Source organism: Mobula hypostoma, chromosome 19 (genome assembly GCF_963921235.1).
Source record: "Mobula hypostoma chromosome 19, sMobHyp1.1, whole genome shotgun sequence".
NCBI classification, from domain to species: Eukaryota; Metazoa; Chordata; class Chondrichthyes; order Myliobatiformes; family Myliobatidae; genus Mobula; species Mobula hypostoma.
Genome location: NC_086115.1, coordinates 27,874,799 through 27,888,027, shown reverse-complemented (window position 1 = coordinate 27,888,027; position 13,229 = coordinate 27,874,799). Strand labels below are relative to the sequence as shown.

At 40.2% G+C, this 13,229-nt stretch overlaps 1 protein-coding gene and 1 long non-coding RNA gene across 3 annotated transcripts in view; one reads left to right on the top strand and one right to left on the bottom strand.

Moving 5' to 3' along the window:
- Positions 1-626: 626 nt before the first annotated feature.
- On the bottom strand, positions 627-10,751 carry LOC134358920 (uncharacterized). Its single transcript, XR_010020977.1, has 3 exons — positions 10,711-10,751; positions 2,908-3,109; positions 627-717 (listed from the first exon to the last, which is right to left on the bottom strand). It is a non-coding gene; the product is annotated as an uncharacterized LOC134358920 (long non-coding RNA).
- Positions 10,741-13,229, top strand: part of tfam (transcription factor A, mitochondrial) — a 50,544-nt gene continuing 48,055 nt past the window's right edge. The window contains exon 1 of one of the 2 annotated variants that reach the window (XM_063071592.1): positions 10,741-10,868. In XM_063071592.1, the coding sequence (XP_062927662.1) occupies positions 10,789-10,868 (80 nt within the window). In that variant the 5' untranslated portion in view covers positions 10,741-10,788. The remainder of the gene's footprint in view (positions 10,869-13,229) is intronic. The other variant, XM_063071591.1, reaches the window with a different exon arrangement.

Below are 13,229 nucleotides of genomic sequence, written 5' to 3'. Positions count from 1 at the left end.
AAGAATCATATTTATTTAAAGTTATTCTTTAGATTAGATTAGATTATGAGGACACTCAGTCCTCGTTTATTGTCATTTAGAAATGCATGCATTAAGAAATGATACAATGTTCCTCCAGTATGATATCACAGAAACACGGGACAGATCAAGACTAAAACTGACAAAAACCACATAATTATAACATATAGTTACAATAGTGCAAAGTGATACCGTAATTTGAATAAGAGCAGACTGTGGGCATGATTTAAAAAAATGTCTCAAAGTCCCGATAGCCTCATCATCTCACGCAGATGGTAGAAGGGAGAAACTCTCCCTGCCATGAACCTCCAGTGGCGCAAACTTGCTGATGCAGCACCCTGGAAGCACCCGACCACAGCCGACTCTGTGTCCGTCCGAAAACTTCGAGCCTCTGACCAGCCCTCCGAAACCGAGCACCGAGCACCATCTCTGCCAAGTGCTTTGACCCCGCCCCGGCTGCCGAGCAACAGGAAAAGCCGAGAACTCGGGGCCTTCCCCTCTGGAGATTTTGGATCACACAGTAGCAGCGGCAACAAAACAGACATTTCAGAAATTTCACCAGATGTTCCTCCATGCTCTCACGTCTGCCTCCATCAAATCAGGATTGTGCACGGCAGCCTACTTGACAGATAACAGATATTCATCACCGGAGTGGCCGCTGCTCACTATGTTGCGCTGCCATCTTCTCCTTTATTAGTCCTGATGAAGGATTGCACAACAAAATGTTTACTGTTCATTCCTCTCCATAGATGCTGCCTGACCTGCTGAGTTCCTCCAGCATTTTGTGTTTATTCCTCTAGATTTCCAGTATCTGAATAATCTCGTGTTTACACATGTAAAAGTTATTTAATCCTATTGAGTGTCACTGGGGGAAAAGTGGACATGAATTCATGCATTCACTGTTATCCGTCTCCAGAAAAATGTGCCTTTGGTTACATGTTTTTACAAGTTCCCCCTTTCTTGCTTTTGATACAATACATATATTTATCTTATTTTTTGTAAGTCTGCCAATTGGATAAAAAAAAGTTGCACCCCATTTCTAGATACACAAATTCAAAGTTCCAAAGTTCAATGTAAATTTATTATCAGAGTACATATGTACATATTACCACATACAACCCTGAGATTCTTTTGCTAAAAGCATAATTAGCAAATCTATAGAACAGGAACTGTAAACTGTAAACAAACTGTGCAAATGTAAATATAAAGCAATAAAAATGCAAATATAAATGAATTGTAATAAATAGCAACCAATAGCAATAAATAGAAACAAATTTCACAACACATGCCATTGATAATAAACCTAACTCTGAGTATGAACAATACAGTAGAGATGATTTAGCAAGTATTTGTTTGTATATTTTAAAAGATTATTTGGAAATGAGATGAGTTATGGAAAACCGTTTCTCTTGCATCCCATAATATATTGCATGCACAAATTAATTCCTTGCCACTCCACTACATATTAGGAAGTTTCTGCAAAATGCATGCTTATCTAAATAGTAGTGAATTGAACTGTTGCACTGGTAATTAAAACCATTTGAATGTATTACTGATATATATTGTAAGTATCATTACATGTTTCAGTCAATCTATTTGTGGTAGTAATGCTGGTGTTAAATGTACAAAGCTCAGTGACAGGAGTTTCTTAAAAGCAACACATGGAGGAAGCTTGGTTCCACAATTGTTGAAAGTTAATTGTAGACTTCTTGATTTTTTTTCCCATAAATATTTGTTGTTAAACTGAACAAAATCACACAGCCTGTGCTCAAATAAAAGAGGTCATAAAATCGTCATTAATCACTGAGTTTTCGGTTAGTATTCTGCATACTTAAATAACGTTATTTTTCTCCATATCTTTTATTGTAGTTAAACTTATATCTTGGAACTTCAAAGTTTTGCATGTGTTTGGGTACGTGCAGCAAAATATCAAATTGGAAAGCTTCTGATTTTGCAGTATTTTGGTCTGGGGAAACTAATTTCCAAAGTTGATGTTTTGCAGGTGACCCTGTTGAGTTGGGCTTGGTGATCATCACTCATCATAAAATTATCTGGCATCTTACAGAATTAAAAACAGTACCAAAGAACCAGCCTGGGTTTTCAAAAGTGAATCGCATAAAATCTGGGGGAAATCTAATAATATCTTTTGAAAAGATAATCTAAGTGAGGAATGAGCAGTGTTTCTAGATATTACTTGTAAGGGTTACATTCCATACAAGATTATTAACAAAAGTACGGGTGCATAGGATTGGATGTAACCTCCAACATTGAATGGGAAACTAGGGAATCAGAAACAAAATGTTGAAATAATACTAAGATTCCCAAATTACTAGACTGTGACTATTGATGCCTGACTGAGTCGCAGCTTTTCACCAACAAATGATTTGGGTGAAGGAATGCATGGAGTCCTTCAATCATTTACATAGAGCTGCATACACGTGAACAGACTGTTGGCTCTGGTACCACCTCCATGATGGTAGCAATGAGAAAAGGGCATATCCTAGATGCCCTTGATCCCAGGGCAAAGCACTGAGATCCATTAAGGGTCCTCAATGACGGATGTGGTTTCTTGAGATACTGACTCTTGAAACTGCCCTCTACATTCAGGAGGCTTATGCCTGAGATGCAGCTGGCATAGACTATAACCCTCTTCAGCCTCTTGTGATCCTGTGCATTCGAGCATTCATACCAGGCTGTGATGCAACTAAACAGAATGCTCTCTACCAGACGACAATAGGAATTTATAAAAGACTTTGGTGACATAACAAAGCTCCTCAGACATGTAAAAATGTAGAACCATTGGCATGCCTTCATCATGATTGCAACAATATGTTGGGCCCAGGACAGATCCTCTGAGATGTTGACACCCAGGAAATTAAACTTACTCACCCTTTCCACTGCTGACCCTTCAATGAGGACCGGCAAATGAACGTTCTCCTGACTTCTTCTTCCTGACGTCCACCATCAGTTCTTTGGACTTGATATTGAGTGCAAGATTGTGGTTGTTGTGGCGACACCACTCAATCAGCTGATCTCACTCCTGTATACTTTCTAGCACCATCCAAGATTTCACCAACAATAGTGGTATCATCTGCAAATTTATAGATGGTGTTTGAGCAATACTTAGCCATATAATCATGAGTGTAGAGAGAGTACAGCAATGGGCTAAGCACTATATATGAACATTTACATTCTATTAAAATTTGAGGAGCTGCACAGAAGGCCCTCCAGGCAAAGAAAATTGAAATCCCTTGAACAATTGTTAAACCCAATCAAGTGTATATCAGGTGACTTTCTGGCAAATGCTCTTCAAGAAGAATGTATTGGTTTCAGGGCAAAGGGAAGGATGGAGGTCATGCAGATTTGTCAGAAGATATTTGAGCAAAGAGGAAAGATTAAATTACAAGAACAGGTGGGTTACACCAGTATAGTTTTGAATATGGATGATTAGGAGGTGATCCACCTAAAATAATAATTAAAATATTATATTAAGGTAATCAGAACCTCTATTTCTCTCATGAGAGAATCCAGAACATATAAAAATTGTCTGGATTTTCACATTGAACATAAGAAAAAAATTCACAGACTAATGTAGCCTGTCAAGCTTGTTGTGGAGAGGTCATTGTGGTTAATGGATATTTCTTTGGACAGGTTTTTGAGAATTATGAAACCAAGCAAGATATGTAATGGAGTTATAATGAAGATCGCTTGTGATGTAATTAAACTGCAAGTTTGGTTAAATGACTTCTTGTGGATTCAATGTTAAAGCTAAATTTGGATAGATAAATTGAATCTTTCAAAAATATATTTTATGACATTTAAGGCCTTAAGGTATTATAGATTTATTGATCAAATTCCTTTTTATCTGTTAGTGGGGTATGTGTTATTTTGATGGGAAGATAGAAGGACCAACGTCAGTGTGCTAAATGAAGCAAAAACAACAAGCATTGAAGCCTACATCATCAAGAACCAACTAAGATGGAGCCGAAACAACAGGAATTCTGCAGATGCTGGAAATTCAAGCAACACACATCAAAGTTGCTAAGATGGAGCGGTTATGTTGTTCAGATGAAAGACAAACGTCTGCCGGAACAAATCTTCTACTCCCAGCTTAAAGGAGGCAAACGTAAAAGAGGCGGACAACAGAAGAGATTCAAAGACGTCTTAAAAGCCAACATGAAGAAATGTAACATCGACATCAACAATTGGGAAACCAATGCCAAGGACAGGAAACTCTGGCAAGCCATCATCCGAGAAGGAACAGCAACTTTTGAAGCCAACAGATGTGCAGAATTAGAAGAAAAGAGAAGAAAATGGAAAGAGAGGCAGCAACAACCAAAGCCTGATCTGCCATCTGGAACTACCTGTCCTGAATGCGGAAGAACTTTCAAAGCCAAGATTGGACTCATAAGCCACTTGAGAGCCCATAAGTAGATCAGCAGAACGAAGACTATCATCCTCGACCTTGAGGGATAGCCACGATGACGACGTTATTTTGATAAAACCATTAATTATTACTCATTTCTAACTACCTTGAAGATGGGTATCACCTGTCAGCTGGAACCAGTGCACTCCTAATGGTGAAGATGCTTCTGAAGTAATATTAGGTACGAAATTCTTGAACCTAGTAATGGTGAAGAAAATTTAATATATTTTAAGTCACAGGAGTGTGTCATTTGGCAGGAAACTTGCAGCTGCTGCTGTTACCAAGCACCTGCTGCAGTAGAGATAACAGGTTTGATGTGTCAAGTTGTTAATACACACTGTAGCAATGGGCCTGTCGTAGAAGAAGAAGTAAATATTGCAGTGGTGGGCTGCTATTCAAATGGACAGCCTTGTGTTAATGATGAAGTGTTATTTGAGCTGTACTATGCAGGCAAGTGGACAATGTTCAATCATGCTCCTTTGTTGAACTGTTCAGGGAATCAGATGATCTACCAAAATGCAGTTAATTAAAATTACTCCTTTCACAATAGTTTATTGATATGTGAGCGAATTCAATAAGTTCAAACTTTATAGATTCCAATTTTTCATACAAAATAAGATTTTCTTTAAAGGATATGACTATATGCATTTGAAAATGTCATTTTAAAATATAAAACATAAACAAAATGGTGCAAAATAGGTGCCTCTTGAATTTCCAGTCTATGAGTAAACCTATCCCTTTTACATAAGCATCTGTGATGTGGGTGCACAAATCTATTCTGAAGAATGATTTATGCACAAATGAATCACTGGGAGCGGATCATTAAAATTCAAAGTAAATATCAATGGATGACAGGAAACTGTCTTGGCATTAAAGAGCAGATTGTGAAAATACTTGATTATTAGTGTGATGATGCTGAAGGTTAATGAATGAGAATATCTTCATCTTCAAATTCTTTTCCAGGATAAATGTCATTTGATTATGATGTCTAACACAAATCAATCTTGGTTGCTTAAAGTACAAATTGGAGGCACCTTACAATAGCCATTTACATAGAACATAGAAAATAGAATGGTACAGCACAGTATAGGCCCTTCGACCCACAATGTTTGCTCCTATAAATACGCTGAACATTCAGTTAAGTTGAAAACATGGTATAAAGCTAATTGGAGAATGTCCATATAACCATTCTGCTTAAATTTACCGAGGAAAAGAAATTGGAGAGATTATCAGGAAACCCAGTGAAGCTTCTTTTTGTTGATTGTTTAAGTTTAAAATGCGACTTTACTCACAAAAACATATTTAATGGATCACTAAATAATCAATATGTTATATAGTTAAATTGAATTGCTAAATGACCAAAATGCTGGTTGGTTTGTATTTCCTAATTTATTCATGTCAGTTCTCTTGGGCAGCCTTCATTCCGTTGGTTTGGCTGCCTCAGCAGACTGCAGCCCATTATAAACAGATGGTTGATGGCCAGTCTGATGTCAGTAAAAGGACAGTATTCCAATAGATTTCTTTGTAGTTTGTCCTCTTAACCTTCTCAGAATCCCCTGACTGAAACTGTTGTGTATTTAATATTTAAATAAAATTTGTGTAATATTGTAAATATATTGTTTGATTAAGCTTTATTTGTTGTTTACATAATTCATTACAGGTTATATGTAAAAGTACGTGAATGGCTTATTATCCCATTACATTTTAAGTAAGTGCCACATTGAAGTGAAAAAGGAAGAGCACATGCTTATCCTGGTCTCCTGTGCTTTTGCTTTTGGTTAGTTTGTGGAGTTACAAAACATAACAGAGGCAACAAGGAAGTTTTAAAATGAACCCGAGACAACTGCCTATCTGTTGAAGCGTAGCACACTTTCTTTGCTTGAGAGAGATGGTTGAGTTAAAAAAAAGGTGAAAATGGATGAAGTTTACTGGTTTGTAAACAGTGAATACCCTTGATAATAATAATAAAAAATAAATAAAGAGCAGAAATGGCAGGCTACATCGGAAGGACAGACACATTCGATTGCACGAAAGATAATTGGATGTATACTGAGCGAACTCAGCAGTATTTTAAAGCAAATACAATAACCAATGAGAAAAGAGTACCAGTTTTGCTGAGTGTAATAGGTGCAAGAGCTTAGTTTGCTTAGAAGTTTGAATGCTCCAACCAAACCAGCCGAAATGAGATTTGCTGATGGTGTGAAAGCAACACAGGAACATTTAGAACCAAAACAATTGTTGATTGTAGAACACTTTAAGTTTCATAAGCAAATCAAAAGGAAGAGGAGTCCATTTCAACTTACATGGCTGACCTAAAGTGATTGTCCCACTATTGCCAGTTCAATGATAGGCTTAATGATGCACTGGGAGATCATTTAGTTTGGGGAATTGTAAAGCAAGAATTCAAAAACGGATCCTAACTGAGCACAACTCACATTTGAAAGAGCTGTAGAAATTGCTGTATCAATGGAAACAGCAGCCAGAGACATATTTGTATTGCAGTCAGCATAAACATACAAAAGTGAGCATAAACAAAATTGCAACATCTAAACAAAACCCTGCCTGGTAGAAGAAACAGTGTTACCATTATGGTAGGGGATCACATACACCAGACCAATGCAGGATTAAAAGTGAAACTTTCAGAAAATGCAAGGAAGTAGGACACATACTGTACAAAGCCTATGCCGGGCAGACAAAAATAAATGGACTGCACAGGGAAGAGAAAAAGATAAAAAGTCAAGATGGACCTAGGCTCTATGAAATTCTTATCAGCTACATTAAAATAGTCTATTGTCCATTCAACCAAAGAGCTCTCAATGTCATGTATACAGTCATAAGGTGTGGAAACAGGCCTTTCAACCCATGAGCTCGCACCAGTCACCATCCATCCATTTACACTAATCGAACATTAATCACATCTTGTTATTCCCTCCCACTTTCTAATCAACTCCCACCAGAATTCTACCACTCACCCACACACTAGAGGAAATTTAGTGACCAATTAACCTACCAATAAATCCTTGTTTTTGGTAAGTGCAAGGAAACTGGAACACTTGAAGGAAGCCTACAGTCACCTGGAGAATGTGCAGACTCTATACAGCAGTTGGTGTCAGGATCAAACCTGAGTGCCTAGCACTGTAAGGCAGAAGCTCTATATGCTATGAACAGAATCTCTGATTTTGCCTGGAATTGGGTTTTATTTTACTCGTGTCCGTTTCCTAGAAATTTACAGTACTTCATTTCTGTCATCATCTGATAAAGGATTTCATATCTTAATACAAAAAAAATCTGTAGATGCTGGAAATAAAAGCAACGCACACAAAATGCTGGAGGAACTCAGCAGGCCAGGCAGCATTTATGGAAAAGAGTAAACAGTTGCCGTTTTGGGCCGAGACTCTTCATTGACTGTTTACTTTATTCTATTGATGCTGCCTGGCCTGCTGAGTTCCTCCAACATTTTGTGTGTGTTGCTCATAACTTAATAATAAGTTTTCTCTGGCTGTTCCACTTTCCTGCCACATCCCAGTTGGTAGGCAAAGTGTTGCAAGCAGTTACGAATGAAGACCCAATTCCTGGTGCTTAGTCTGAATGGGAGAAGAAAATCAGCTGTCTCTGTTTTCGTTTCTGAAAACAAATTCCTCTAGTGTGTCTGTTTACAATACATCATCACTAGGCGCAGATCAGATGGTGTCTTATTGCCTTCAGGAGATAGAAGGTACGTTACAACTGTACAGAACATTGGAGAGATTGCACTTGGGAGTATTGTGTGCATTTTTGATCACCTAGCTATATGAAGGTGCAATTAAACTGGAAAGGGTGCAGAAAGATTCACAAGTAGCTTTCAGAATGGAGAGCTTGAGTTGTAAGGAGACAGTGGTAGGTGGGACTGTTTTTCTTAGAACATAGAATAGTACAGCACAGTACAGGCCCTTTGGCCCACAATGTTGTGCCGACCTTCAAACCCTGCCTCCCATATAAGCCCCCACCTTAAGTTCCTCCATATACCTGTCTAGTAGTCTCTTAAACTTCACTAGTGTATCTGCCTCCACCACTGACTCAGGCAGTGCATTCCACGCACCAACCACTCTCTGAGTGAAAAATCTTCCTCTAATATCCCCCGTTGAACTTCCCACCCCTTAGCTGAAAGCCATGTCCTCTTGTATTCAGCAGTGGTGCCCTGGGGAAGAGGCGCTGGCTGTCCACTCTATCTATTCCTCTTATTATCTTGTACACCTCTATCATGTCTCCTCTCATCCTCCTTGTCTCCAAAGAGTAAAGCCCTAACTCCCTTAATCTCTGATCATAATGCATACTCTCTAAACCAGGCAGCATCCTGGTAAATCTCCTCTGTACCCTTTCCAATGCTTCCACATCCTTCCTATAGTGAGGCGACCAGAACCTGACACAGTACCCCAAGTGTGGCCTAACCAGAGTTTTATAGAGCTGCATCATTACATCGTGACTCTTAAACTCTATCCCTCGACTTAGGAAAGCTAACACCCCATAAGCTTTCTTAACTACCCTATCCACCTGTGAGGCAACTTTCAGGGATCTGTGGACATGTACCCCGAGATCCCTCTGCTCCTCCACACTATCAAGTATCCTGCCATTTACTTTGTACTCTGCCTTGGAGTTTGTCCTTCCAAAGTGTACCACCTCACACTTCTCCGGGTTGAACTCCATCTGCCACTTCTCAGCCCACTTCTGCATCCTATCAATGTCTCTCTGCAATCTTTGACAATCCTCTACACTATCTACACCACCACCAACTTTTGTGTCGTCTGCAAACTTGCCAACCCACTCTTCTACCCCAACATCCAGGTCGTTAATAAAAATCACGAAAAGTAGAGGTCCCAGAACAGATCCTTGTGGGACACCACTAGTCACAATCCTCCAATCTGAAAGTACTCCCTCCACCATGACCCTCTGCCTTCTGCAGGCAAGCCAATTCTGAATCCACCTGGCCAAACTTCCCTGGATCCCATGCCTTCTGACTTCCTGAATAAGCCTACCATGTGGAACCTTGTCAAATGCCTTACTAAAATCCATATAGATCACATCCACTGCACTACCCTCATCTATATGCCTGGTCATCTCCTCAAAGAACTCTATCAGGCTTGTTAGACACGATCTGACCTTCACAAAGCCATGCTGACTGTCCCTGATCAGACCATGATTCTCTAAATGCCCATAGATCCTATCTCTAAGAATCTTTTCCATCAGCTTTCCCACCACAGACATAAGGCTCACTGGTCTATAATTACCTGGACTATCCCTACTACCTTTTTTGAACAAGGGGACAACATTCGCCTCCCTCCAATCCTCTGGTACTATTCCTGTGGACGACGAGGACATAAAGATCCTAACCAGAGGCTCAGCAATCTCTTCCCTCGCCTCATGGAGCAGCCTGGGGAATATTCCGTCAGGGCCAGGGACTTAGCCGTCCTAATGTATTTTAACAACTCCAACACCTCCTCTCCCTTAATATCAACATGCTCCCGAACACCAACCTCACTCATATTGTCCTCACCATCATCAAGTTCCCTCTCATTGGTGAATACCGAAGAGAAGTATTCATTGAGAACCTCGCTCACTTCCACAGCCTCCAGGCACATCTTCCCACCTTTATCTCTAATCGGTCCGAAGGGCCTGTACTATGCTGTACTATTCTATGTTCTATATGGTCCTACTTTCACTCCTGTCATCCTTTTTTTCTTCACATAATTGAAGAATGCCTTGGGGCTTTCTTGGGGTGTAGAAGGCTGAGTGGAGACTTTATAGAGGTTTATGACATTTTGAGGGGCAAAAATAAGGTGAATTGTCAGTCTTTTTCTCAGGATTAGGGAGGCCAAACTTGGGGGGCATAGATTTAAACTGAGTTGTAATACATTTAAAGGGGACCTGAGGGGCAACATTTTCACACAGAAGGTAGTACATATATGGATCAAGCAGCCAGGGGAAGAGGTAGAAGTGGGAGCAATTACATTTTAAAAGACGTTTAGACAGGTACAGGGATATGAAAACCTAAAGTCGAGTTTACTGTCATCTGCACAAGTATATTTATGTACGGGAACAAGGGAAATGGGATCAGATCAGTTCACCACCCCGGTCGGCAAGGACAAGCTGGTCCGAAGGTTTCTGAGCTGCCTGACCCTTAAGCATTTCTGAAAATGCTTGGGGGGGGGGGGGGAACCGATGCATCGTAATCAGGCTGAACCACGAATAAAGCCGCCAGAGGGGATAGGAACTAGGCTGTCAGGACCCACCGTTAGCCGGCCGCTGTTTGCAGTGGGCGTCTTCCCGCCCGCTCCTCCCACAATCCCCCTGGCGGCGGCAGCAGCGCAATGGCGGCTCTGGCGTCTCTCGGTGTGGCCTTGCTTGGGAAGGGGTTGGCAGGGCTGCTCAGCTGCCCGCGGGCCGTGAGGTGAGTACGGGGAACAAGTGAAGGGTCCCCGGAGGCTGTTCTGGTGCAGGAGGTATGGTCGAGCGCAGAGAGCCGGGCTTTAGGCCCGGGATTCATGGCCGGGCTTCAGGCGCGGGAGTCATCGTCGAGTTGCAGGGAGCCGGGGTTCTTGGGGCAAGCGCAAGGTCCCGGGGGCCATCCGTGGAGTGGGGAGAAGGCAGTGCACAGGGAGCCGGAACCGCGCTCTGAAAATAAACCGCCCCTTCTCAGCTCCGCTATTTCCAGATTATTGTAAAATATAGCTTGCCCCCATTCCCTTCATTCAACCTCCACAAAGAGCTACCCTCCTCCTTACCCTGCCCGACCTCTCTTCCACAAGGAGATTCCTGCCCCTCTGTCCTGACCGCCTTAGGGCCTCTCCCGCCAGAGCAGTATTGCCATCCTGTCCGATACAATAGCATCATTATCTCCTACCATAGTGGAATGATTAGGGGGCAGTGAATGGAGCAGGGTCTATGACCCGAATCCATAAATAGCTTCTGGCCCTCCATTCAGCCACAAGGCACAGTATTTTCTGTTTACTCACTCCCATCCTTCTACTCCCCTTAAACATCCCTGCTCTTTAATATTTCACTTCCTTTCCCAGCATTCACAACACTTCCACCCCCACCCCGTTTACAGAACAACAAACATGATAATCCAATTTTTATCATTAGAAAAACTGCAATATTGCCTTCGACAACTTTACTCCCACAACCTCACTTTCTAGGACTCTTCATCTCATGCTCTCGATATTTATTGCTTACTTATTATTTATTTTCCTATTTTTGTATTTGCACATTGGTTGTCTTACCTGTTTGGTCTTTTATTGATTCTCTTTTGTGTCTTGTACTTACTGTGAATGCCTGAAAGAAAATGAATCTCATGGTTGTATATGGTGACATGTATGTAATTTAATCATATACTTTGAATGAAATAACATGACTTCTCTTCATACTGAGTGGTGTCTCTCCTTTGGCATCGCCCTTCTCATTAGCTTCCCAGGGACATGTCTCTATTGTTTTCCTCTCACCCAAAACTATATCACCTTCTCTTGCAACAAAATGCTCCTTTAACCCCATAAAATAACACTGCCTCTTTTTTTAAAATCCTGACTAACACTTTATACTCTGCTGCATGACTCCTGTTTAGTCCTTTCAAATAACAAGGGACTCTTTATCACTTTAATCACACTTTAGGTGTTACACAATTCCTGTACATAATCCTGGCTTGGAAATATTCCATATACTTTTTATTGGTTTTGGAGTAAAGTCCAAGAAAACTGTCTTGCGGATTGAAGGCAACCTTTCAGGAGCACCAACTTATCTTTTCATTTACAGTAGATGTTGGGGACTGGCCTTGTCAATGACATCCCTGGCTGAAAAAATGAAAATTAATGTCTTTCATTCTGGCTAGATGCTTTTCCATAGGATTGGCAATTTGATATATGGAAATGACAAGAATTTATATATTGCTAAAATAAAATTGACAAATCATGTACAATGCCAGTTCAGAGTGATTATATAACAAAGTCTAATTTTATCATTTGAATTTGTGTCACTATTGTGTAGAGTAGATTGTGGAATAATGAAAACTACAGTTTTGCTTCAGGTGAATTATTTGGGCCTATGAGTTTAGGACTGGAAAAGCATCTAATTCTGAGGATGTGACATTTAATTAATATTTTAGGAACATCTGATTTCTGAACATTTTCCCTTTACATAGTGGTCTTGCTTGTACTTCAGGGGATAATAACAGCATGATTGAGATTATTGTGTGCTGTGTTTTTTGGCTATTGTCTGATGTGAAGCAGAAAATGTTAGAAATGTACTTGTTGCTGAAAATATTCATTTTCCCCGTTTGTATTTCCAGTAAATATCTAAAATGTGCCATTTTTAAAATTCACATTTATTTTTCCCTCCACCATAAGGGATGTGCTGAATCTCCTCATCCAATCAATAATGGTTTCAGGATAGAATTAATACTTGGGGAGCATCTAGTGCTGCTTTTCAGCATTGCAATTGTTAAAAATTGAGGCAATACAATCCCAATCAGTTCAAATAGTCTGCCTTCTGAAACAGTGACAGACAAAATTACCAATCAGTGCAAAATGAAGCAATCCAGTATCTCATTGGTTTTGGTGTTAGTTTGGCTTTGAATGGAGAGAGTGGTTCAAAAGTTCAAAGTAAATTTGTTATCAAAGTATTATGGGTAATACTTAGTATTATCTGAGATTCATTTTCTAGCAGGCATTTACAGTAGAACAAAGATACAATAGAATCAATGAAAAGAATCAACACAAAGACTGGCAAGCAATGTGCAAAAAACAAATGGTGCAAATAT